Source organism: Carassius gibelio, chromosome B5, assembly GCF_023724105.1.
Source record: "Carassius gibelio isolate Cgi1373 ecotype wild population from Czech Republic chromosome B5, carGib1.2-hapl.c, whole genome shotgun sequence".
Classification (NCBI taxonomy): Eukaryota; Metazoa; Chordata; class Actinopteri; order Cypriniformes; family Cyprinidae; genus Carassius; species Carassius gibelio.
The window spans coordinates 16,713,553-16,741,013 of NC_068400.1; the positions used below are offsets into that span (position 1 = coordinate 16,713,553).

At 39.6% G+C, this 27,461-nt stretch overlaps 1 protein-coding gene across 1 annotated transcript in view; it reads left to right on the plus strand.

Annotated features, from left to right (window-relative positions):
• The window catches only part of LOC127957904 (astrotactin-2-like), a 489,389-nt gene that overhangs the window by 387,117 nt on the left and 74,811 nt on the right, over positions 1-27,461 (plus strand). The window contains exons 14-16 of the mRNA XM_052556604.1: positions 17,659-17,783; positions 20,283-20,387; positions 22,595-22,774. Of these exons, the coding sequence (XP_052412564.1) occupies positions 17,659-17,783; positions 20,283-20,387; positions 22,595-22,774 (410 nt within the window). The remainder of the gene's footprint in view (positions 1-17,658; positions 17,784-20,282; positions 20,388-22,594; positions 22,775-27,461) is intronic.

Here is a 27,461-nt window from a genome sequence, read left to right on the forward strand (position 1 = left end):
GGAAGTGTGCAGGAAGCATGTGACACGATGGGGCGGTGTCCAGATATGAAACTCTAAGATTGACGTTTGAAAGACCCAATCAGAGTCTGAGTCACACACCGCACGAGCTGTGACCACTGCACGCACACACAGATCGCTGGGAGAGGCTGTTTATCATCAGATCGCGTAAATCCGTGGAAAATGAATAGAAATGACGATTCTGTCTGAAGAAATATGAAGTAAACATCAGTAAATATATCCATATATCTCCGCAGATATGCATCTTTGGTCTATAAATCTTTATTGACGCTGTTCAGTGAGTCTGTGTGAACACAAATAAACCGCTGCTGACCTGTCTGAATATGAGTGAGTTGTGAATTTCTATTCAAAATGTGGCATAATACGGATTTATTATTTTGCACTCCTGACATAAATCACTAAATATCGGTCACTGCAACAATGTTTTATCAAAATATTGGTCAAATATCGAAGCTTGAGTCTTTAAACTTTCCATTGATGCACAGTTTGTCCAGATGAAGTAAGACAGTGATGTTTAATGTGCTGTGAAAGTGAAACAATAATAAACTGGGGCCGTCAGCGATGTTTGCACGTAAAGGGGTTAAACCAGATGGCCTCCACTCAAACAAACTTGGTGCTAGAGTGCTTAAGGACAATATCTACTTTTCCCTTCGTCATCCTTCAGCAGAGTGTGTCAATCCATTCAGCACACACACACACTGGGTCCAAGTCATCATGTGGTTGACATATCCCACAAGGACACTGATAACACCATGCAGCCAAAACAAGCACTGCAGATGGACACTATCCCGGCTGAGCCTTGCCCACAGAGCTCCTCACAGTAGAGTCCTGCACGGCCCCATTTTTGGAGACCCGCGCCCAACCGTACCCGCAAAGTTCAGCACCAGATCCAACCCGTCACCTGTGATAATATAAAAATTAAATCTGCACCCGCCCAGACCCATTAATATTTGGCCCGTTACCCGATCCGTGCCCGCGATAAATCACACACGCTAATATCATTCCAATTAAAGTGCTTTATTTTTTTATCTTACATCTGTCTCAACATCACAACAGTGTCATTAATGTGCTAATGAAACAAAAGTGGATACATTCAAGTAGCCTACCATAGGCACCTAAATAGTGTTCCTGTAGTTCAATTAGTAGAGCATTGCGCTATCAAGCACAAGGTTGGGGGTTCGATTCCGTGGGAACACGTGATACGTAAAAATGGATAGCCTGCAATTCGCTTTGGATAAAAGCGTCGGCTTAATGCATACATTTAATTTAATTTAATTCAAATTTAAATAGGCTATGGAACTTGATAACTATACGCAAATAGACCTATTAATGAAAAAAAAAAAAAAAACAATAACAAGAAAAAAATACAACCTGAGCCTGTCGCTCACAAACTATGCATTTACTTTCCCTTAAGGTTTCTATGCAGAAAAAGGATATCGTCCACAGTCCCAAGTTTAAGTTGCATTCTCCGTTCTTGAATTACAAAACCAGCTGTGGAAAAGTCTCTCTCGCAGTGCTGGTGACGTGATGGGACAAATGTCTTGTTGTTGCGTATGTGTTATGGTAATTTAGACACACAAATATTGCACATATTTTTCATCCGCGCTACTACCCGCCCACAAGGAGTTAATTATCTGCCCGCATCCCCGCCCGTGAAGTTTAGGAATTTCAAAATCCACCCGTTTCAGCCACTTTTATGTGGGGATACCCGACCGGTTGCAGGACTCTACCTCACAAACAGACTGTGATGTATCAAAACAGCTACAAGATTCAGCACCCAGGGACTTTCTGGAAAACAGCCAGGGAAGCCAGGACAACATATCACAGCCACCGTAAACACCAGAGACACAGCCCATCTCACCAGACACATTATCCCTTTTTCCAACATCTCAACTTCTTTGCTTCTCATGGAAAATGGAGGAATTGGTGTATGCTGGGACTTAACTCCCTCACTCATTCGCTGCAAGCCCGCAGATATCAACAAAAAAAAAGAAAACGTTGGGCCCCCCAACCACCAAAGCCTGTGGTCCCTGTTCCTGTGAGAGCTCTCCGACCGCTGCCACAACGCCAGGGCCCAAACCCTCAATCTGCTGAAGGGGAACTAAAAACAATTGATAGCAGCACTCAGTGATATGTGTCGGTCCCCCCGCTATAATAACAGCAAAATTCACAAATTCTTACAGAACAAGTGGGAACCCAGTATGCCTTTAGATTTCTCTATTTCAGTTTTATCATGTGATAGAAAGTCTAAGGCCATCTCAAGCCGAAGGGCAAACTCATCTAATCTGCGGCCTATTATGCTCCAAACTAAGATTGATGTAAAGACACTAATCACTGCCATAAAGTTAGCATCTTTAAACATTCACTCACTTAAAAAGTAAATCATTTCGAATCAATGACTTTATAACAATAAACAATCTGGATTTTATGTTTCTAAACGAAACATGGCTAGAAGACAGCTGCAATGCAACAGTCCTAAATGAAGCAGGACCTCCTATCTTTACTTTCATAAGTGTCTGCAGGACTGTTAGGAGAGGTGGAGGTGTTGCTGCTCTATTTAAAGATGTCTATCAATGCAAGCAAGTTTCATTTGGTCAGTACTTGTCTTTTGAATATCTAGGGATTGTGTTGAAAGGTGCTCCACGCATTCTGTTTATCATTATTTACAGGCCTTCAAAATACTCTCCAGCCTTTGTTGAAGACATCACTGAAATGTTATCAATGATTTCCTCAGTGTTTGACTGTTTTGCTATTTCAGGGCTTTTAATATTTACATAGACAATGCAGAAAACAAAACTACAAAATAGATTATAACAGTTATAAACACTTTTGACATTATTTACTATGTATGGAGGCAATATCTTTAACACCAAGCATTGCTGCAGACTCTGTTGATATTCTTCTTAATTCCTTCAACTCAAAAGTTAAGAATGTTATTGATGATATTTCTTCAATAATAGTCAGTAAGAAAACAGACAGAAATCAGTTTGGAGAAGATCAACAGCAGTTGACAATGCAGAAAAGCTGAGCGGATGTGGCAGAAGATAAGTTGAAATTCACTATAGCATCTATAAAGACAATCTCCATGCTTTTAATGTGAAACTAGCCACAGCTAGACAGAATTTCTTCTCAGACCTTATAAACAGTAACTTAAACAATACTCGTACTCTTTTTGCCATTGTTAAAAAAGAAAGTCAGATTCCCAATGAAATGCTCTCAGACAGCAAATGCAATGAGTTTGCTTCTTTCTTCTCTGAGAATATCATCAATATCAGGAAGGTGATTAGCACATCCTAAAGAAATGCAGAGGTCAGACAGATTCGGCCACAATATCAAAAATATACTATGTCTATTTTTGAAGCAATTGATAGCAAAATTTTGGAAGACATAGTGCAGCACCTAAAATTGTCAACCTGCTATTTTAACACACTTTCCACATCTTATGTTAAGCCCCTCCAGAAAAATAGCAATCTTTATAACACCATTTTGAGCAATTTTAGACCAATATCTATTTTTCCTTTATTGGCAAAATTATAGAGAAGGTAGTTCCCCATCGAGGGAGAGACGATGCGTCGATAACGCTTTGGGAACGCATTCTGCGTGAGTGCGTCTGAAGCATCCATGTCAACTAGTCCAATGGCGAGAGTGAGCATCAGGAGTGACGTCACGACCAGGAATTGATAAAAACCCCAACCGGAGCAACCGGTGTTAGCTTTCTGCACCTCAGCAAGCGATCTGTGTCAAACCTGTCTGTCATATTTACTGTTGTCTTGTGCAAAGTTTATATACAATGGCTAAGCAACTATTCAAACCGTGTGCTTCTCCCTGCCCGCGTTATTTAACGGGTGGGGATACACACAAGCTTTGTGTAGTTTGTTTGGGAGTGGAGCATGCGTTATCAGCCTTCGAGGAGACTGATTGCCCGCATTGTGAGAAGCTTTCGCTTCGCATGCTCCGCTCCCACTTGTCACTCTTTGATGAGAAGAGCGGCGAGCCTCGCGCTCCTCAGGGTGCAGGACCCGCTTCTGCCGAGGCAGAACGGAGAATGCATTCCTGGGGTTCGCAAATGGATCTCTCAGCGGGGTTGGAGACGGGTCCGAGGGCTCTTTCTCCTCCCTTACCTGGGAGATCCATAGCTCAAACTCCGGTGTCGGAAGCCTGCCCCGCGGCTTCTTCCGCCCGGGGGGAGAGCCCATTCTTCGTTGCTCTAGCTCCGAGGAGTTAGATGTAACGGGCAGTGAAGGTGACACAATCAGGGGGGAAGAGGATTCGCCATCTCTTTCCCCAGCATATGAGGAGTTGGTTGATGTATTAACACGAGCTGTAGATAAGTTACATATATATCTTGGCCATCTGATAAACAGAGCGCTCGTCCTAAAAGCAAATTAGACGAGCGTTTTCTGTCTTCTAAAACATCGCCTACATCACGGGGTTTCCCTTTTTTCCCTGATCTTCACAGTGAGCTGTCTAGATCGTGGAATAAGCCATATTCATCACGTCTTTTCAGCCCTCAAGTGCGCATTTATTCTGATATAAGAGGGCTGAAAGAAAATGGTTATGAAGCGATGCCCCGGGCGGAGCAGACGCTCGCGAGCTATCTTTCCCCTGGTTCAGCGTCATCTATTAAGAACCCGACTTTGCCCACGAAAACTTTAAAGATCACATCTAATTTAGTGGGTAAAGCTTACACAGCAAGAGGGTCAGGCTGGAGCTTGCCTTCACTCGATGGCTTTGCTTCAGGCTTATCAGGCTGAGCTGCTGGCGGAGTTAGATAACACTGAGGGAGTCAGCCGTGACGAAATTCGCGAACTTCGTCGGGCTAAGGATTTATCTGTCAGGGCGACCAAAGAAACAGCATGTGCTATTGGTAGATCTATGGCTGCTTTGGTTTCTACAGAAAGACACCTTTGGCTTAATCTTTCAGATATTAAAGATAAAGATAGATCTTTTCTTTTAGACGCTCCCATTTCTCATGAAGGTCTGTTTGGTGATGCTGTGAATGAAGTGGTTGAAAGATTTCAAGAAAATAAAAAGCAATCTGAAGCTTTTAAAAGTTTTCTCCCTCGCCGATCTAATCCTGATGCTGCTGGGCGTGCAAGGCAGCCCCAGCCATCATGCTCCTCATATCGTGTTTTTCAAAAAGAGAGTCTTGCGTCTCGCGCTCCTCCTCAAAAATCACGGGGACCGAGCCAGCACTCACAGCCAAAGCAATCTAAGCAGAAGCCGGATCTGAGAACCGTTCTTCTCGCTAAGAAAGCTTCGGCTCAGAAGAAAAGGTCCTGACGCCAAATGGGTCAGACCTGTGAGGGCAGCCCCAATCGAGACGGTGCGGTGTACACCTCAGTATACGGTGCCCGTCCGGTCTCGGTGCTCTCACGGAGCCGTCCTGCCAACCCCGCCACCCTTGGTGCCTCGGGGCGCAGTGGTCTCCAGCGGGTCTCTGGCGCTGTGTCTCCCAGACGCTGCGTCAGACTCGCTCCCTCTGAGGGGGGTCCAAGAGCAGTTAGCTCGGGTGGTTCCTGCGCTTCGGCTTCAGGTCCCCGAACTAGCTGTTCAAATTACCCCAGAGGCCAGCCTCGAGAGGCTGGTTCCCTTAGTAGAATGTCTGACAGAATGGAAAAGTCTGCCGAATATATCTCAATGGGTGCTGCAGATAGTAGAGAAGGGTTACAGAATCCAGTTCGGTTCTCGTCCCCCACGCTACAACGGGGTGTTGCTCACAGTAGTGCATCCCGAGCAGGCTCTGGTCATGGAGCAAGAAGTGAAATCTCTTTTAGCGAAAAATGCTATAGAGCAGGTGTATCCTCCCGACAGGGCATCGGGTTTTTACAGCCGTTATTTCATTGTTCCAAAAAAGGATGGAGGGCTGCGTACCATTTTAGATCTTCGTCTGTTGAATCGTACAGTTCAGAAATTAAAATTCAAGATGCTGACACTCAAACAGATCGTGACTCAAATCAGATCCGAGGACTGGTTCGTCACAATAGACCTAAAAGGTGCGTACTTCCATATCTCCATCCTCCCTCAGCACAGGAAGTTCCTAAGGTTTTCTTTCGGGGGCAAAGAATACCAGTATCAGGTACTTCCCTTCGGTCTAGCTCTCTCACCCCGCACATTCACGAAATGCGTAGATGCAGCTCTGGCCCCGCTCAGGCTGCAGGGCATACGTATTCTGAATTACCTGGACAACTGGTTGATTTTAGCAGAATCAGAACAGTTGGTGGTTCGGCATCGAGATGTCGTCCCCGCTCATATGCAAAAGTTGGGTTTGAGGCTCAATACCAAGAAGAGTGTGCTATCTCCATTACAGAGGAGAGCTATCTCCATTCCACTTTTCTTGGGGTGGTATGGGATTCGGTCACGATGCAAGCCTCTCTTTCGCCCGCTCGTGTAGCCAACATCCTCACAGCCACTTCAGAGCTAAAGCTAGGCTGAGATTGTTGGGTCTCATGGCAGCAGCGTCCAATGTGATTCCCTTTGGCCTGCTGGGCATGAGACCTTTACAGTGGTGGCTCAGGACCAGAGGGTTCTCCCCGAGGGGAAACCCACTTCGTACGATCAAGATCACACGGCGGTGTCTCCGCGCCTTGGTCATATGGAGAAAACACTGGTTCCTGTCCCAGGGGCCGGTATTGGGAGCTCTTTGTCATCGGGTTACCATCTCGACAGATGCTTCCCTTACCGGCTGGGGAGCGGTAATGGAAGGCCGCTCAGCTCAGGGTCTGTGGGAGAGCCATCATCACTCTTGGCACATCAACTGCCTGGAGATGATGGCTGTCTTCAAAGCTTTGAGGCACTTCCTACCAGACCTGAGGGACCATCATGTGCTGGTCCGCACAGACAATACATCGGTGGTCTCTTACATCAACCGTCAGGGGGGTCTGCGCTCGCGCCCACTCTGCAAATTAGCGCACCAGATCCTCCTGTGGTCACTGGGGAAATTACGCTCTCTGAGGGCAATGTATATACCAGGGACTCAGAATATTGGAGCAGACACCCTGTCGAGGCAGGTGCTGAGGCCAGGGGAATGGAGGCTTCACCCCGAGGTGGTGGAGCTCATATGGGAATGTTATGGCCAAGCAGAAGTGGATCTGTTTGCGTCTCAGTACACGACGCACTGTCCACTATGGTTCTCCCTTACTCATCCAGCCCCCCTGGGGTTGGACACTATGGTACAGACGTGGCCGAGGCTACATCTGTACGCCTTTTCCACTTTTGCTCTGCTCCCAGGAGTTCTGGAGAGAGTCCGCCAGGACGGAGTAAGTCTACTTCTCGTAGCTCCACACTGGCCGAGTCGATTCTGGTTTGCGGACCTGATTCATCTCCTCGACGGTTCTCCCTTGGAGATCCCGATCAGGAAAGACCTTCTATCTCAGGCCGGGGGCACTATATTTCACCCCCGGCCAGAGATGTGGAAGCTTTGGGTGTGGCCTCTGAGGGGGCGCAACTCATAGAGAGTGGTCTCTCAACTGAGGTTGTGGAGACCATTCTTAGCTCCAGAGCTCCAGCTACGAGGAAACTTTATAGACTCAAATGGAATGTTTTTTCTTCTTGGTGTTACCAACATCAGTGTGACCCTGTCCACTGCGCTGTTGGCTCAGTTCTTGAGTTTTTACAAGACCGCTTCTTCTGGTCTATATCCATCCACCTTAAAAGTTTACGTGGCGGCCATCTCGGCTTTCCACGCCCCAGTGGGTGGTGCATCTCTGGGTCGAGACCCTCTTATCTCTCGTTTCCTTCGTGGCACCTTGAGGCTGAGACCTGCAACTCGTTCTAGAGTGCCGGCCTGGGACCTGGCTATAGTTTTAGAAGGCCTTTCTAGGGCTCCGTTTGAACCCCTAGATTCGGTCTCTGAGAAGTTTCTTTGGTTTAAGACTACTTTTCTCCTTGCTATTTCGTCCCTTAAAAGAGTCGGAGACCTTCAGGCTCTCTCGGTTTCTCCCACCTGCCTTGAATTTGCACCTGGGATGGTCAAAGCATTTCTCTACCCGAAGCAGGGATACGTCCCTAAGGTACCGACCTTTTGTTCTGCAGGCTTTCTGTCCTCCCCGTTTGCATCTTCGGACCAGGAAAAGTCTAACCTTTTGTGCCCGGTGCGAGCATTGGACACTTATGTTCATCGGACTTCTTCTTTTCGGAAATCCGATCAGCTGTTTGTTTGTTTCGGGTCACCTAAGATAGGTCTTCCTGCCACTAAACAGACACTTAGTAAGTGGATAGTTGGGGCTATCCTTCTTGCCTATGAGTCTTCTGACCTACCGTGCCCTTTGGGGGTCAGAGCTCATTCTACTAGGAGTATGGCGCCCTCTAGAGCCTTATTATCTGGGGCCTCTCTTCAGGATGTTTGTGATGCAGCAGGCTGGTCCTCGCCACTCACATTCGTCAGGTTTTATAGCCTAGACCTGGACGCAACTCCCGGGTCTCAGGTTTTTAATTCTTGAGGCGTTGGTTTTTCTGTCTGACACTCAGACACTTGTAATATGGCGGTTTGGGTATTCTCGTTCCCAAAGCGTTATCGACGCATCGTCTCTCCCTCGATGGGGAACGTCTCGGTTACGTCTGTAACCTCGGTTCCCCGAGAAGGGAACGAGACGATGCGTCTCCCTGCCATACTTCCTTCATTCCTGTGATCGACTTGCTTCGGCACTGTCGAAGCTAACACCGGTTGCTCCGGTTGGGGTTTTTATCAATTCCTGGTCGTGACGTCACTCCTGACTCTCACTCTCGCCATTGGACTAGTTGACATGGATGCTTCAGACGCACTCACGCAGAATGCGTTCCCAAAGCGTTATCGACGCATTGTCTCGTTCCCTTCTCGGGGAACCGAGGTTACAGACGTAACCGAGACGTTTTTAATCAGCTGAACAAATACTTAAACTCAAATGGATACCTGGACAATTTTCAATCTGGTTTCCGACTCCATCACAGCAAAGAGACAGCACTCATTAAGATAATAAATGATATTCGCTTAAATTGTGACTCTGGCAAAATATTGGTACTGGTATTGCTAGATCTCAGTGCTGCGTTTGACACTGTATAACATACTACTAGAGAGACTGGAAAAATGGGTCGGGCTTTCTGGGATGGTACTCAAATGGTTCAGGTCATACTTAGAAGGGAGAGTCTAAGTGGACGTCCATGACCTGTGGAGTCCCACAAGGCTCAATTCTTGCACCGCTCTTGTTTAGCATGTATATGCCTCCACAAAGTCAAATTATGAGAAAGATCCAAATTGCCTATCACAGCTATGCTGATGATACCCAGATTAACCTAGCTTTATCTCCAAATGACTACAGGCCCACTGACTCCCTCTGCCAATGCATTGATGAAATTAATAGTTGGATGTGCCAGAACTTTCTTCAGTTAAACAAGGAAAAACTGAAGTCATTGCATTTGGAAACAAATATGAAGTTTTCAAGGTAAATGCATACCTTGACTCTAGGGGTCAAACAACTAAAACTCAAGTCAGGAATCTTGGTGCGATTCTGGAGACAGACCTTAGTTTCAGAAGTCATGTCAAAGTAGTAACTAAATCCAGCATACTATAATTAAAAAAAAAAACATTGCAAGAATTAGATTTTGTTTCCAGCCAAGACTTGGAGAAACTTGTTCATGCCTTTATCACCATATTTTACTTTATTTTATGTAAAGTACTTTGATTTACCATTGTGTATGAAATGTGCTATATAAATAAACTTGCCTTGCCTTGATATGAACTCTACTTTGGTTCTTCGGTATTTGGTTTTGCATGTGAGAAAGTGCTGCTTTTAGAGTGCATCATTTCACAATTTCTGTTAGAGAAACATCTGTGCGGCTCTTCAGTGAATAAGTCAAACACTGGATATAATGTGTGTCTTCGGCTTTCTTGTCACCCAAATTATTTTGATGTGTGCTAGCTAAGGTAGTTATTATGGATCCACATAACTCCTGCTCGGGAACTGCTCTCTCTTTTTCCAAACTGACTAGGCACTTTACACGTATTCTACATTTTTCCTTAAAGACTCATCCCTGTATGTCAAGTAATGTTTCAGCAAGACTCACATCTCTAACTAAGTCCAATGAAGGCAAATGGAGCATGAATTTAGAAATATAGAAGCATTTTGTTGAAAGTTACCAGAAGACCAATGAAAGCTTGATTAGGTAGTCCCTTGTAGTAAGCTTTGTTCTTCAACTGAAAATATCCACAGTCTCATGAAGATGATGAAGTATTGCAGGGAGCCCATCTGTCAGATGGAGACAGGCTAGATAACAGGGACAGGAATTAACGTTTCCATTAAGGGGCAATATATATTTCATGAGGTGCCTTAGTGCAAAAACACTGCCTGCAAAGTTATTTGCTGCATCGGAAAATTCAAAAATGCTGCCTTCGGAGGATGCATTCCAAGGAAAGAAGGCATCAAGATATATAATCCAAATTCTGTTTTACTTCCTGTATCCTGAGGTACCTTCTTCTGATCTAATTTTGAAGGCAGCATAGATGTATCCTTTGCTGCCTCTGATATCCCACAATCCTGTGCATTTCATTCCTTTTCATTCATATATATATGGCGTCTGCGTTTGGTGTATATATATGACGTTGCGTTTGCTGGTCAGTGTGTGTGTGTAAATTTATGTTTCTGACTAACTTTTTGCACATTTGATGTTAGTTATAGCAAGTAATCGGTATAATAGTGCAAGCAAATGTTAGCGCTTTTCTTTTTAAAGAAGCATCAAATCTAAAGATTTTAATTGCTTTAATTGAACTGATTCCGAATTTAATTAGTTTATACTTAATCAACAGTTCGTCCAGTGGACGTAAAATTCAGTATATCTTTACAATTCTTTTTATATTACTTCATGGACAAAAATAATACAAAAATAATGATAATTTATAAGCTACGAGCTAGGTAGCACAGGATTTGGGCAAAGTTTAACCTCAAAATACACTACATAAGACAATATTTTATAAATGAAACAAGAATTTATTGAGCAATTACAACACATGGATATAAAACCTATTGAACACACACATACATACATGCATACATACATACACACACTCAGTTACTGAAGAGGATGATAACGGATTTGAATGAAGTCCCATGAGTAAGTTATTCGTTAGATCGCACCAAGAAAAATCACAAAAGCAGAGATGCGTCTCATCTTTACTGCTTAAGATCAATTTGCGCTTATTTCTGCAATAAATAAAATGTATTTGTTTTACGTGCATTTGCGTTGAAAATCGGGGTTCAGAAGAGTTGGAGATTCACTTGTTGCCTCGTCTCAGGGAATCCCCACACCTCGGATTGGTTGCAGATCTGTCGTTTGGATGATGTCTTTTGGGTAAACCCTCCTGTTGATTGGTTGGTTGCCTGGTTACGTAGAGCTTCAGAATTTCTTCGGAGAGTTTCGCTGTGTGCAAGACTTCGAAGATTCTCAGCAATCACAAAGTTTCAATGGAGTGTTTTTAGTTCTGGATGACAAGAATCCTATCAGTGTGTTGGAGTAGGCAGTTCAAGCCATGACAAAGAAGGAAGCGCACTGAATTAGCTCAGGCATTGGGTTTTATCCAAACAGATTTGGTCCATCCCACGACGCGATCTTCCAATTGACTAGTTGCAAGGTGGAACATGCATTCCTTAACATGACACTTAAACTTATCACATGGGGCAATACCTTTGAAGGCTTTTGTTTAATAACTTCTATAATGTGTTGTACAACACACACTATTCAAAATACCATATTTGTCCAACACTACACTTTCCATATCGTACTCACATTTAATAGCACTATGTGCTAAAGTTAAAAAAGCCACATATAAAACATTGGTTGAAGTTGCACCGATTACTTTGAACAAAAATTCAAATCCAAATTCTGCTATACTTCCTGTCTCCGGAGGTACCTTCTTCTGATCGAATTTTGAAGGCAACAATTGTCTCATAAGGCAGCGAAGTTTCGGATGCAGCCTATGTCTCCCTCATCTATCCCACACGATTCAACTCATCAGCTCATTAGTGGAGACTACAAGACCTGAAGTGGGTGTGTCAGATATAGAGAGACATACAAAATGTGCAATGATGGGGGAACTTCATGGAGAGGTTTGAGAACCCCTGGGGTGTATTCCAGAAAGCAGGGTTAACTTACATTGAACTAAAACCTGAATTCTTGGTTGATTAACCCCAAACCTTGCTTACTCGAGGTATGTGGTTCCAAAAACGTGTCTGGGAGTAAGTTCAACTCAGAGTATGTTCCTCGGTAAGATTCAAGACATTCTCAACAGAGCGACGAATTGACGAGTCACCATATAAACAGACGCTAAGAAAAAGCATGCCAAGCTGTTCTTTCTTCTTCTTTTGTTCATTAGTTGTTTACATGCTTAGTGCATAGCGCCACCTAACTGATTGCTGTGCAATCATTTCATTTTTTTTTCATTTAATCTTTAATCCTTGAGAATGTGATTTATATTGTTTGTTTTATGCCAATTATATATTAAGTCATATCAGAAATTTATTTTGATTTAGAATTTAGACATTATAGAAAATGCCACTCCATATAACATGTAATAAATAAAATAAATATATATACAAGTTAAACATTACCTTGTCATAGTGTTTTATAATTTAGACAGATAGCTCTTATATATGCCAATACAATAAATAATCATATTAGAATAATATATTACCTTATTTATTACTTTTATTAGTAAATAAAAGCTCCCTCATTAACATATCAAATATATATATTGAAAATATATATATTTATATCAAAAGTTTAGGTTATCCACTTATTTACTCTTAAACCCGGGTATGTCACATAACCTGCTTTCTGGAATACCCCCCTGGTGTAGGGGCAGAGTTTGAATTGTTGTATGTTGGTGGGATTTTTGTCTCTAATCCCTGTTAATTTCAGCTCTGCTGGATATCTACATGCCCATAGTGTCACCTAGTTTTTGAGGTTCACAAGCCTGGACATTGTACATGTCCTTTTGTATTTCAAGCCACCTTTGGTGTACATGTTTGCCATAAATGAAAGTGTAAAGCTATTAAAGAACAACAAAAATCTTTAGCCTGAAGCCCTAAATAGACTGCATGATTTTCGGCTGTCCCAGATGAAAGATTAGCATCGTGAAACAATTGTGACTATTTCTGTGATTGTGGCTCCTAATCTGTGCTCTTATGTTGTAAAGTGGTTCAAAGACAGCTGTTGTCATGGTCTTGCGACCAAAGATAGCCTATGATACATTAGTCCACCGTGTTTGCTGTTACGATCCACATTTTCTGAACAACCAATAAAACATAGTGCATAGACATAGACATAGTGCTGAAACATAAAACTGCTTACCTCAAGCTCTTATACCTTCCTCTTTTGCCACTTCAACTTTTTTTCAGCACATATAAAAAACACAACTGCTAAAGTGTGATTTATCAGGCTCTTTTTGTTTTCACTAGCGCATGCTGCTGATGTTTTATTCTTCTATAGAAATGGGTATCATTGTGTACAAGTCAATAGCAGTCATCATCGCATAGTCTACACACATGCTGTAGCCAAGTTTATTAGATCCATGTTGCACAGTGTAACCTGCAGTGTCTTATCTGATTGCTAAAATTATGCAGTGTGTTTTGGACTTAAAGCAGGGGTGTCAAACTCCATTCCTGGAGGGCCACAGCCCTGCAGAGTTAAGCTCCAATCCTAATTAAACACACCTGATCCAGCTAATCAGGTCCTTTAGGCTTATTTAAAAAGTACAGTGCATGGCTGAGTAGGATTGGAACTACACTCTGCTGGGCTATGGCCCTCCAGGAACTGAATTTGACATCCCTGGTCTAAAGAAACGTTTTGCTTAGATATTTGCTTTCATCACTGTGAACATTTCACTTTATTTTACCTCTTTTATGATTTCACTCTGTACAATTTCTGCCCAAAATGCAATATTTCATTCTGAATCCCACTGCTAGCGTATATCAAAAACCCATTCGCTTGCAAAATAGCAATGAAGTTATTTGTTGTTTGCTGCCTCAGATTCTTTATAACCACCCTGAGAAATATTCTGTGTAGCTCTCAGCAGAAGCACAAGCATATCAAAAAGCTGAGTCCTCGAGCTACGCATTGTTCTTATGCCAAGAATAATAAAAAAGTTTTCTTCCTGTCGCCTGTTTGTGTCTTGGGGAAAGCCTGGTTAAGAGGCTGGACTGGTGCCTCAGTTCTTGTTTGAGAAATTCATGGGAAGAAGCATAAAAAAGGGAATCACTTGTGCATTCAGTTGTAATTTATGGTCCTACGTTATCATAATGACACACAATTAGCAACAGGTTTTTGAAGACGTCTGTAAGTAATGCTACATGAATAATGAAAACAGACATACAGAACCATCAGCATAAGTAGTATTAGCTCCTGAAAGTTGATGAGGTGCTGAGTTTAAATATCCAGTTTGCTATTAGAAAATAATTAATGGAAGCACAGAAATGAGTGATACCTGAAGTTAGTCCAGAACAGGATATTCTATTATATATATATATATATTAGGGGTGTAACAATACGCGTATTCGTATTGAACCGTTCGGTACGAGGCTTTCGGTTCGGTACGCGGTACGCATTATGTACCTAACGGTTCGTTGGACTAATTAATTAAATTTGGAAAATAAAAAAGGTGTGTGAAATATAATGTTATGCGTTCAACAAGGTAGCCCAATAACCCAAACGACGTAACAGGCAATGCCCCTGACACCCCCGAAGAAAAAAAAACACCAACTTATATGTTTATGTTAGGCTACTCAGCAGGCGCTCGCTCACTCAGTACGCGCTGAAGGCTCGGTACGGAGCCCCGCACGTCACCTGTAGGAGAGAAAAAACATCAATCCGTGGCGACGGTTTTGCAATCCGTCCCCTCAGTTTATAAACCGTGCTCATGAATTAATAAACTGTTCACTCGGTTTAACAAATCGTACCCAGGATTAACAAACCGTGCCCACGAATTCCCAGTCCGTGCGTTTAGATTGTGTAAACCGTACCCTCGGTTTTTGAATCCGTACCCACGAATTCATAATCCGTGCGCACGCTTTCGCAATCCGTTCCCTCGGATTTGAAAACTGACACGCATTTTACACTTAACAGTGAAACATGCATCTAACTCCGGCAGGTGGGGTGAGGTGGGTGGAGCTTAGTATAATAAAATCACAAAAATAAGTCTTCATGTTAAGAAAGAATTGTACACAAGCATTTCCAAAACTGTCCAAAGGTTATTTAAAAATAAAGCAATTCACAAATTATTTTATGACAAATATTTTTACTGTCTTGTACTCATTTATTTAGCCTACAAATTAAAATTATAAAAAATAACTTTATTTTTATTTGTATCATTATTATATATTATTAAACAGGTTATGCATAAGAATCTTTTATCCAAAATAACTTACAAAAGAGGAAAAAATTACTCCAGAGTCAGTCACAATGCCAGGTTTATTGCACAATAATAATCAAGTGCTATTATAGATTATCAGCAATTGAACAAGATTTTAATGCGCATCTTTCTTATTAAATCTTTGTATTCCACCTCGTACTACACTTGATAGAGAATCACTTAAGACACTTTGCTGTAAACCTATTCCACATAATAATATTCAATAAAACTGTATGTTAACACGTAGGAGTTTGCTGCATGAATCCGTGAGTACGGTTTACAAATCCGAGGGAACGGATTGCGAAAGCGTGCGCACGGATTATGAATTCGTGGGTACGGATTCAAAAACCGAGGGTACGGTTTACAAAATCTAAGTGCACGGATTGGAAATTCGTGGGCACGGTTTGTTAATCCGTGGGCACGATTTGTTAAATCGAGTGAACAGTTTATGAATTCGTGAGTACGGTTTATAAACTGAGGGGACGGATTGCAAAACCGTCGCCACGGATTGCTTTTTTTTCTCCTACAGGTGACGTCCCGGGCTCCGTATACGGACATCACCGCAGCGAATGGTGCATTTACGTTATAGCCGCGGATATGAGACCTTACTCTGTAGTGGAAAACGCAGGTTTTAAGAACATGCTTAATGTAATTGAGCCCCATTACAATATTCCTTCACGAGCCCATTTCAGACAGACCGTAATTCCTGCTTTGTTCCAAAAAACATAAGCCCAAATAGAGAACCAATTGAGTAAAAACACACTAAATATAAAGAGTTATAGAGTTCCATATAAAAAGAGTTACATCTTTGTATTTGTTCATAACCACTACAACAATATTACATTTAATTTTTAAAAAAAAATTTATAAGGAGCTATTTTTGTTTTATACAGTATGCTGCTAAGAAAACACCATAGAAGATGGGTAAAGAATAGCTCCATCATTGTTCAATGTAAAAAAAACACATACTTTGTTAGTTTTAATAAATAAAACATTTTTAAAAAAATCAAGGAAATTTATCTGCCAATTTTTTCTTTTTGCTGTATCTAAAACGTACCGAACCGTACCGAACCGAACCGTGACATCAGTGTATTGAACCGAACCGAACCGTGAATTTTGTGAACCGTTACACCCCTAATATATATACATAAACACACACACTCATATATACGTATTTATTTTATTTTTTTATGAAGTGTAGTTTGTTCTTTTCGGTTGTTTGAAAGATTATGCAATTTTGATTAAATGTTAATTCTGATCTGCACAACACAAAGTGTGTGTTTGTGTACATTTCAACTTTGAGTAGATCAGAAACACTTGAAGTTTTAAAGTGAAATGTCATTTGTTAAAACCCTGATTTACATAATCTAACATCCAGCAAAAGTTATAGATTAAAAGATTAAAAGTTATAGATTGTAATATCTGAATATGTAACATTCAGCAAAAGAGCCGGAAGACAAAGCAAAAACTGACGACATAAAGAAATAGACAACTTTCTGGCTGTTCTCCCAGCACTTTTAAAGCATAAGGGAAATCTACATTTTTCAAATGACAATACGTTTTTCAAAAATAAATAATTTAGTGAGTGATAAGAATGTAGAATGGTAGAGGCTCATATGGTAAGGGGTTTTCAGGGTTTTTTGCTATTGATGTTTCATGGAGAGAAAGCTCAATTAAAAAGATGAATTGTTTGAAGATAGATTTTAATTGGTGGCTAATTACACTTCATTAGATTGCCAATAACATGTAAATCCCAGCACAATCACAAGGCACTTTCAAAACGTCTCTCAGTTATACGGGCTGAGTAAAGAGTGTAGAATAGAACTACAATAAGACACGCACAGAGACATTGTTTAAATACCATTACAGGAGAATAACAATATGCTGGCATTTACTCTGCTGCCATTTTAATTTGAATCAAAGATAATTAGTTTTTATCTGCTGTTTCTCCTTTTTATCACTTCTCTCTCTCTCGCTCTCTCTCTCTCTCTCACACACACACACACACACACGGCTATTCTTCAGTAAAATGCTCTCTAAAATGAGAACACTCCTTCCTCATCACAACCTGTGTCTGAATAGTAATAGTTAGTTGTAAATCATAGCCGTGTCTAAAAAATGCAAGCTTATTAAAAATATGGAAGATCTATTCCATGCCAACTTGACACTTTAACAAGAAATATGTAACATAATTGCAAACTCACAAGCAACACAACTATCTAATATCTATCTGATGTTTTATCCTCATTTATATTTGAATTTCAGGGATAACAACTACATCAAGGATTTCCCACAGCTGGCTGATGGGTTAATGGTGATTCCTCTGCCGGTGGAGGAACAGTGCCGAGGAGTTCTGTCGGAGCCTCTGCCCAACCTGCAGCTGCTTTCAGGTGAAGCTTACATAAATATACGATACAGAACAAACGGGATAAACATCACATTTGATTATATTTTGATCTAAACCACTACATGGCACAAAAACAGCATTTTATTGTCGAAATTTGGCTTGAATGCGAAGTGGGTTCAGCTTTAATTAGACAAGGCAATGTTCTTGTAAATGATTTTCAGTTTTGTTCAAGTTAATTTAAATAAATAACCAAAGACTATGTGAAAGCCTGATATCTGACAAGAATTTGCCCTGCTGTTGTTGCTAAAGGCCCAATAATTAATAGCATAATTAATAGCTGGTTATATGCAAATGGTTAATATAATTTGTTAACCTGGGTGTCCACCTCAATGGTACTCACTATGTTTATAATGAACCCATCATATTTAAAAATATGATATTAATCATAATAAAAATTCTGTATTTTTAAAACGAATAAGTATATTCATTGAAAAATATGTTAATAAACAGAAAATAGTACACATGCAGCTGAAATGATTGTTTTGAACATGCAGCTGAAGTAATTGTTTTAAACAAGTATTAAATTAGATTTTATGCCAAACCAAAATTTATGCCAAAATGTCAGTATTTGTATCAATACTAAAAGGCGCCCCTCATACCTCATACATGTATATGATTTTTAAACTAAAGTAAACCCCCTTTAATTATACACTGCGGAAATAATCAAAAGCACATTTTCCTGATTCTGATTCATATAGGGTTGGTGCAGGTATGTATAAATACATATATATAATAAAAAAAAAAAAAAAAAAAAAAAAAAAAACGAGCCTAAGGTGTGTGATTAATTATATGCATCTAAAGTTTGACAGTTTGAGTTCTGGTTTGTTGTCATTTATTCAACACTGATTTGCACATAAGTGGAAAAGAGCTCAGAAACACAGATGTGACAGTGGTGGGAGAGATGTGGGCAAGGTTTATTTTGTCCTTCTCATTCTTTACAATTTCGCTGGGTTCAAAAGAACAGGAACAAGCCTGTTTTGCATGATAAATCCCCTTTAAAATAGAACATGACACAAGGATCTGACAGAAATTGTTGCATCGGCTCAGTGGACGGCCGGTCTCGGTCTCAATGACTCAGAGACAGAGAAACCAGCAGAGCAGAAAGCATTAATTTCTCCCTCATTTCACTTTTGATCACAGCTGTCTTTTCATTTATTTGTTTTCACTCCGTTCTTTCTAATGTGGTCTCTGCACAAATGTGGGCTCAAATGACAAGTGGTTAATTTAATAACAGCTTGTCTTTTTTTTTTTTTTTTCAGGAGTGATAGAGGAGAGTTTTAACACTGATTATGGTTCTCAGTTTTTGCTGCAGCAGTTCAAATGAGATTTAAACCATTAGTGCATCTGTCAGCATGAGAAGAAAGAAGCATGATATGGCTGATGCGATGGTTTGGGGGGGGGGGGGTGCTGGGGGGGGTGTCATCATCCCACACTGGACAAATAGGATAAGCAGAACTTGATTTCGAAAACAGGCAGGGCTTGGCACAAAAGGCTTTGTTATCTCTTGTTCCAAAGTTGTCTGTAAAGTTATTTTTTTGGACCCACTTAAGTAGGACTTGAATTTAATTTCAATAAACACACTGCAGCAGGTTAGACAACACATCAAAATACAGTAAGTGTACTTTTTTTATATACACAGAAAAAAAAGTAGTGAATTAATTTCAAAAGCAAAAAAAAAAAAAAAAAAAAAACACATTTCCATTGTGGTCCTTGATGTTAAGCACTAACTCCACTCCTGGTAACCGATACACTGGCTTTACATTATAACTACAAAGACTACAGTACAATTCCACATTTACACAAAATTTACAAATAACAGTGTAACACAGAATCCTCGACCGAACCGTCTACTTAAGAGTCAACTTTTTAAGCTTTTAAGCTAAAATTAACCATATCCGAAATACCTTTAGTATCCAAAGGTACCTTGTTCACACTTATGCCTCGGAATATTTAAAATAATGTAATAACCTTAAGAATTTGCCTAGTATTATAGCAATGTTGCTCATTTACCCTATAGGGAAAAGTGCATTAAAATATGAAAGTGCACTATAATTGATACTCTTTCCATTTTAAGCACAACAAAAGCTGATTTGAAATTATTTAAATCATTTAAAATATTATTTAAAATGTACTTTAAAGTACAACTTTTAATTTTACATTATATATGACAGTGCACTTTTTTAAAGAATGTTAATAATCAGGCATGATAAACACTTGAGTGACCTTTTATTTCATTAATATAATATTATCCACAAGAACATTTTTAAATATACTTTTAAGTACACTGTAAGTGCACATTCAATGCAAACAAGAATACTTCTTTTTCCCAAAATGGGCTCAATGGAGAATTCAGTTTTTCAGGCCAATAAGCATCTCCTTGAGTAAGACCCTTTTTGTGTCTCATGGGTAGCTGTTAAATGCCTGAAATGTAGCTGTTGATAAAGTTGCAGAAGCAGGGCATTAATGTGTGTCTGTGTTACAGGAGACGCTCAGTTCAGTGAAGCCACAGGATACCCCATGATGCAACAGTGGAGAGTGAGGAGTAACCTGTATAGAGTGAAGCTCAGTGCCATCACCCTGTCCACAGGTACCACGAGAAACACACAAACACTCCATGTATGCATGTTCAGCACATTTCTATTTCAAAACAACTATTACATTTAAGGGTTAATTCACTCACAAAGTGTCTTTCCAAACCCATATGTTTTTTATTTTTTATTTTATGTAACAGATTTTACAAAATGTTCACACATTGTTTTGTTATTAACATTTTATAAGGGAGTAAAACTGATGGACTATATGTGGTCCAAAATTCATGGAGGTCCAGCTTTAAAGGTGTTAGCAATTTTTTTTTTTTTTTTTGTACCAACAAATTATATGTAATATTTGTATACAGTGAAAAGTGAAAGTGAAATTAATTAATTGGGTAATGCTTTATAATGCATCTCATTAATAAATCATTAACAAACATTACACAATGCTTAATGGATCATAAGTTAATAATATTCAAAGATTTAGAAACGTGAGATAATGTGCTTGTAAATGTTTGATAATAAACCTATTAAACATTAGATCATGTTCAAACAAATCATTATTTCGAGTATGTTAAAATGCTTATGAGTGACATGAACCTTTCAATTTCATATGATCAAGCTCTTATTGAAAATCTACAAATGATTGAAAGCTTAATGCACAACATTTCTGCTATTGAGGTTGATACGAGTAAGGTTAGGGACAGGTTTGGTGGTATGGGTAGGTTTAAGAGTTGGTTAAAGGGTCAACAGTGTACAGGGGTCAATTTAATTACTAAGAGAACATTTTAATCTGTTTATATCATATCATTACATGTATTTTCTTTTTTTTCTTCTTTTTTTTTAAGGTTTTTCTTCTCCTGTTTATTTATAATTCAAGGAATAACTTGTTTAATGATATACTGAAGAGTAGTATACTAATGTGAGAGTTGAGGCATTAAAACATTTTATTTATTTTATTTTGCACCAAAATTACTATGTTATGTCTTTAGCAAACATGTAGCTTAACCAGCCACCCTTTACAAAAACCTTGTTAGCTTAGCTAAAAGTCCAAATGCCCATAACGATACTAAATGATTAGTAATAGTGTATAAACATTTACAAATGATGAATATTTTCAACATGAACAAATTATTAATATTTTATTAATATAGTTGTGTGAAAAGGGTAAATTCAGGTCCTTCAGGACACTTTTTGCCATCAAGATGACTGTTCATATTATATGTATTAAAGATTAAACATTTATTAACATCTGCAAATGGAGAGTTTCCACTTTAGATTGAGTACTGCAAAAACATGAACAAATAATTAATAGATTTATTAAGATGTGTAAATAGGTGTGTAAAATATAAAAATAAAAAAGTGATTAAAAAAATTCATTTGAAAATATTTCATTATATGAAATTAAAGTTTAGTAACATTTGTAGGCATTTTACCCAAAACGGTCCTTTTCAAAAAACATTATATTTTATTTCTAGCATAAATCCAAGGAAATTTGTGAACTACTTTGATAGGAATGGTTACATCAATAAACTCCTATTCAACCTGACTTTGCTTTCTTCACAGTATTCAACTCAAGATAATATTGCACTCTTACACTTTGTTTCTTAATAGCTTTAAACTATTACAAATGCACTTAGATTATAGTAAGTGTCTTTAATAGTATTTATCATATATATATATATATATATATATATATATATATATATATATATATATATATATATAGATAGATAGATAGATAGATAGATAGATAGATAGATAGATAGATAGATAGATAGATAGATAGATAGATAGATTCAAATTCAACAGAACTATTTTCCATGAACGTGTGAGAGTTTTGTTTTATTAGTTGCTATAGGTAAATAACTAGAAGAACATTGGTATTTGTGCTACAAGGTGTTTGGGTGTGTGATTAATTGGAAGAAGTTCGTTTTTGTCCAGCTAAAATAACTGGAGGCAGCTGATACTGGAAGCTTTGCACATTCAGGATAAAAATGGCCATGCTCACTTTCACATTAAAAAATAAATAAATAATAAATAAATAAATAAATAAAACTGGATGGATTTTAATTAAAAATGAATGGGAAAATACTTCTGTAACCTTGCCACTATAACAGGGAGAAGCCACTATATCAGTGTCAGAGTACTGGCCTCTTAAAAGGTCTGATGACAAGCAAGAAATATTTGACAATCATAAATCAAAGATTTTCTCAACGTAGAAAATTAATTGTTTCTCTTTGTGTGGTGGTGCTTTGGTCAGATTTTTCAAAGGTGCTGAAATCCCTGACAGCAGACAGCACACGGGAGGAGTTGCTTGCATTTATTCAGCAGTATGGCAGTCATTACATCTCTGAGGCGCTGTTTGGTTCTGAACTCACCTGCAACATCTACTTTCCCAGCAAGAAGTCCCAGCAACAGCTCTGGCTCCAGTACCAGAAAGGTAAGACTTAGGTGAGGGGTCGAGGAGAAGGGAAAGATGGGAATCCTCCACGACAATATAAAAAGACTAATAAAACTATTATTTCATGGGGTTTGTGTATTTAAGTCACTGCTGTAAAAAAATGCTCTGTGTTGAATATCAGATATTGCACCAGTGGGTTCTGGATGTGACAATTTGAGTTTACTCATACTGTATGAACAAGGTATGAGCATACAGCATGATTAAGCTGTGAGTCAGCACCCACCTCTGATATAGCAAATAGAAATTCAGTAGGCCTACAGCAGGGGTTCTTAACTATGGCCCTCTAAGGTCCACCTTCTTGCAGAATTTAGCTCCAACCTTGATCAAACTCACCTGCCTGTACCATTCAAGTAATCCTGAAGACCTTGATTAGCTTGTTCAGGTGTGTTTTATTAGGGTTGGAGAATAGACATTGAGAGTTGAGAACCCCAAGCCTACAGATCAATACTGTGTCAATACTGAGGCAATAAATCAGGACAGTGGTTCATACCCATTTCCATAGAGCCCCCTGAACAGAACAGTTCAAGTCCTGAAATGGGTGTGTCAAGCAAATGATACTTAAACAAATGTGCAGTGTTGGGGGGCTCCGGTAAAATGGTTGGGAACCTCTGAACCAGGGGTAGCCCACCTTCCTACAGACTTCAGTTCCAAACTGCTCAAACACATCAACCTGTTATTTTCAAGTAAACCTGATCTCCCTGATTAGCTGTTTCATGTGTGTTTAATTAGGGTTGGGGCTGAACGCTGCAGGAGGGTTACCCTCCAGGAGCTGGATTAGCAACCTCTGCAATCATTGTTAAATGGGCCTAAAAATAAATTGGCCCAACATTTTTCTTTGATTCGTTCTTTGGAGTACAGCAGGTAGGACCTAGGTCTTTAGTCACAGAGTTCGTTACACGGACAAGAGCACTGGCCCCTTTGCCCAAATATTCCCATGCATATGAAATGTTATACAGCAGGGGTGTCAAACATGTGCCCCGTGGGCCGAAAAAGGCCATAAAACAAAATATATTTTTTTTATTATCATTATTAGTACTAAATAAAGTCTTTGTTCAGATATTGCTGAAATATTGTGTTTGGTTTTATTCATTTTTATTTTATCATTGATCATTTAATTGTGCTTCTGCCGGAGCCTCGAACAAGCATGTGCATTCTAAAGTGGCACCTAATTAAAATTTAGAACACTTCAGCTAAATTAAGTTGTGTGGCAAGCACTCACGATTTTAAAAATGTCCTATAAAAGAAAAATTGATCTGGAAGGGCAGATGTTTAAGGAGAAACATAAAGAGAAGTATTTCTTCTGTGAGGTAAACTGCAAGCCAGTATGTTTAATCTACTCACAAGCCGTGGCTGTGCAAAAAGAGTACAGCATTAAATGGCACTATGAAATACACACTGAAATATGATAAAAACACTGGATAGCTCAGAATGGAAAAAGCTCATGATTTAGCATCAGCTTTGAAAAAAAATAAAGCAATCAATGTTCACAAAAAGAGCAGGGACTGATGTAAAGGCCATTTATTTGAGTTCCAATGAAATTGCAGTGGCATCAAAGCCTTTTTCAGAAGGAGAATTAGTCAAAAAGTGTATGATAAAAGCAGCAGAGCTTGTGTGTCCTGGAAAATAAAATAAAAAAAGATTTTGCCAGTATTAGCTTGTCAGAAAATACTGTGGCTGAAAGAATTGAAGACATTGCAAGAGACTTGAACCGTCAGCTGAAAGACAAAGTAAAGACATTCAATGTTTTCTCTATAGCATTCAATGAGAGTACTGATATTAAAGATGTAGCTCAGCTGATGTTATTTATTAGTGGAGTTGATGATTCTTTGAACATCACTGAAGAATTTGTTTAGCTGGTTCCAATGACAGACACGACTACTTCCAGCGACATTTACTCCAGCATCATTGATACTCTGGATAGACTGAAGCATTGACTGGAGTCGCGATGTAAGTGTGGCAATGGATGGAGCTCCATCCATGGTCGGGAAAAGGGAAGGTGTTGTGACAAAATTAAGAGAGAAAATTCAAAAAGAGCACCCAACCCAGATATTTTTTCATTTTCATTGTATTTTACACCAGGAAGCATTGTGTAGCAAAACCCTAAATATGAACAATATTATGAATGTGGTAATAAAAACTGTTAATTTCATCAGAGCAAACGGCCTCAACCATCAGCAGGTTGAGGCCTTATTATCTGAAAAATATATTTCTCAGTCTAACACACCAAAGTACGCTGTTTGAACAGAGGAACCATGCTCAACCGTTTCTTTGAACTGCGCTCAGAAATCAGTCAGTTCATGAAAGACAAGGGAACACCGGTCACTGAGATGGATGACCCCGAGTGGGTCTTGCTTTTATGGTGGATGTAACCGAACACTTAAATGTGCTCAATACAAAGATGAAAGGCCACAACAAAGTCGTAACTGAATAGTATGACTGCATTCATGCATTTGGGATGAAACTAGATCTGTGGGCGACACACCTTTCCCACGGTAACCCAGCTCATTTCCCCTTTTTTAAATCTGTGCACACCGCTCACGACAAAGACAACATGGACAGATACAAAGAAAAAACTGTTGGTCTGCAGAATGAATTTCAGAAACCTTCCAGGTCTTCAATGAACTTGAGAAGGAATTCTCACTCGTCCGTTCAATGTTTACTGCGAGCACAACAGATGTACTGGAGGAACTTGAAATGGCATCCAACTGAAGTGCAACACACCTTTGAAAGACAAATTCGCAACAGTCACTTTGGATTTATTTTACCAAAACCTTGGACCGACGTTCCCCAAAATGACAGGTTCGGTGTCCAAAATCCAGAACATGTTTGGGACTGCATATCTCTGTGAGCAGGCATTTTCTGTAATGAACATTAACAAGTCCAACCTTCGCTCTCGACTCACACACCGACATCTAAATGACATTATGAGTGGCAACGGTTCAAAAACTGATTGCTGATGTTTATGCACTGGTTGAAGAAAAGAGATGTCAGGTGTCAGGAAGCAAGACATAAAATCACAATGTGCTTTATGATATCAAACTTAATGGATTACAAATGCAATCTAGGTTATTTCTTTGTTAAAAGAAAGTTCTCATTTCTATATTTAATGTTCATATCCAAAGTTCTTTTTTTTATTTGCATTGATTAACCATAAATAATTGTATATTTTTTCCCTTATATTAGAAACTCTGAGTTAAATATGTTAAATAGCAGGGGGGGGGGGGGGGGGGGTTCTTGGGGGGGTTTGATTCGGCCCGCAAATGGTGACATTTCTTCTCCTCCGGCCCTCACCCTGAAATGAGTTTGACACCCTGTTATATACAGTATTGTTCAAAATAATAGCAGTACAATGTGACTAACCAGAATAATCAAGGTTTTTCGTATATTTTTTTATTGCTACGTGGCAAACAAGTTACCAGTAGGTTCAGTAGATTCTCAGAAAACAAATGAGACCCAGCATTCATGATATGCACGCTCTTAAGGCTGTGCAATTGGGCAATTAGTTGAATTAGTTGAAAGGGGTGTGTTCAAAAAAATAGCAGTGTGGCATTCAATCACTGAGGTCATCAATTTTGTGAAGAAACAGGTGTGAATCAGGTGGCCCCTATTTAAGGATGAAGCCAACACTTGTTGAACATGCATTTGAAAGCTGAGGAAAATGGGTCGTTCAAGACATTGTTCAGAAGAACAGCGTACTTTGATTAAAAAGTTGATTAGAGAGGGGAAAACCTATAAAGAGGTGCAAAAAATGATAGGCTGTTCAGCTAAAATGATCTCCAATGCCTTAAAATGGAGAGCAAAACCAGAGAGACGTGGAAGAAAACGGAAGACAACCATCAAAATGGATAGAAGAATAACCAGAATGGCAAAGGCTCAGCCAATGATCACCTCCAGGATGATCAAAGACAGTCTGGAGTTACCTGTAAGTACTGTGACAGTTAGAAGACGTCTGTGTGAAGCTAATCTATTTTCAAGAATCCCCCGCAAAGTCCCTCTGTTAAAAAAAAGGCATGTGCAGAAGAGGTTACAATTTGCCAAAGAACACATCAACTGGCCTAAAGAAAAATGGAGGAACATTTTGTGGACTGATGAGAGTAAAATTGTTCTTTTTGGGTCCAAGGGCCACAGACAGTTTGTGAGACGACCCCCAAACTCTGAATTCAAGCCACAGTACACAGTGAAGACAGTGAAGCATGGAGGTGCAAGCATCATGATATGGGCATGTTTCTCCTACTATGGTGTTGGGCCTATTTATCGCATACCAGGGATCATGGATCAGTTTGCATATGTTAAAATACTTGAAGAGGTCATGTTGCCCTATGCTGAAGAGGACATGCCCTTGAAATGGTTGTTTCAACAAGACAATGACCCAAAACACACTAGTAAACGGGCAAAGTCTTGGTTCCAAACCAACAAAATTAATGTTATGGAGTGGCCAGCCCAATCTCCAGACCTTAATCCAATTGAGAACTTGTGGGGTGATATCAAAAATGCTGTTTCTGAAGCAAAACCAAGAAATGTGAATGAATTGTGGAATGTTGTTAAAGAATCATGGAGTGGAATAACAGCTGAGAGGTGCCACAAGTTGGTTGACTCCATGCCACACAGATGTCAAGCAGTTTTAAAAAACTGTGGTCATACAACTAAATATTAGTTTAGTGATTCA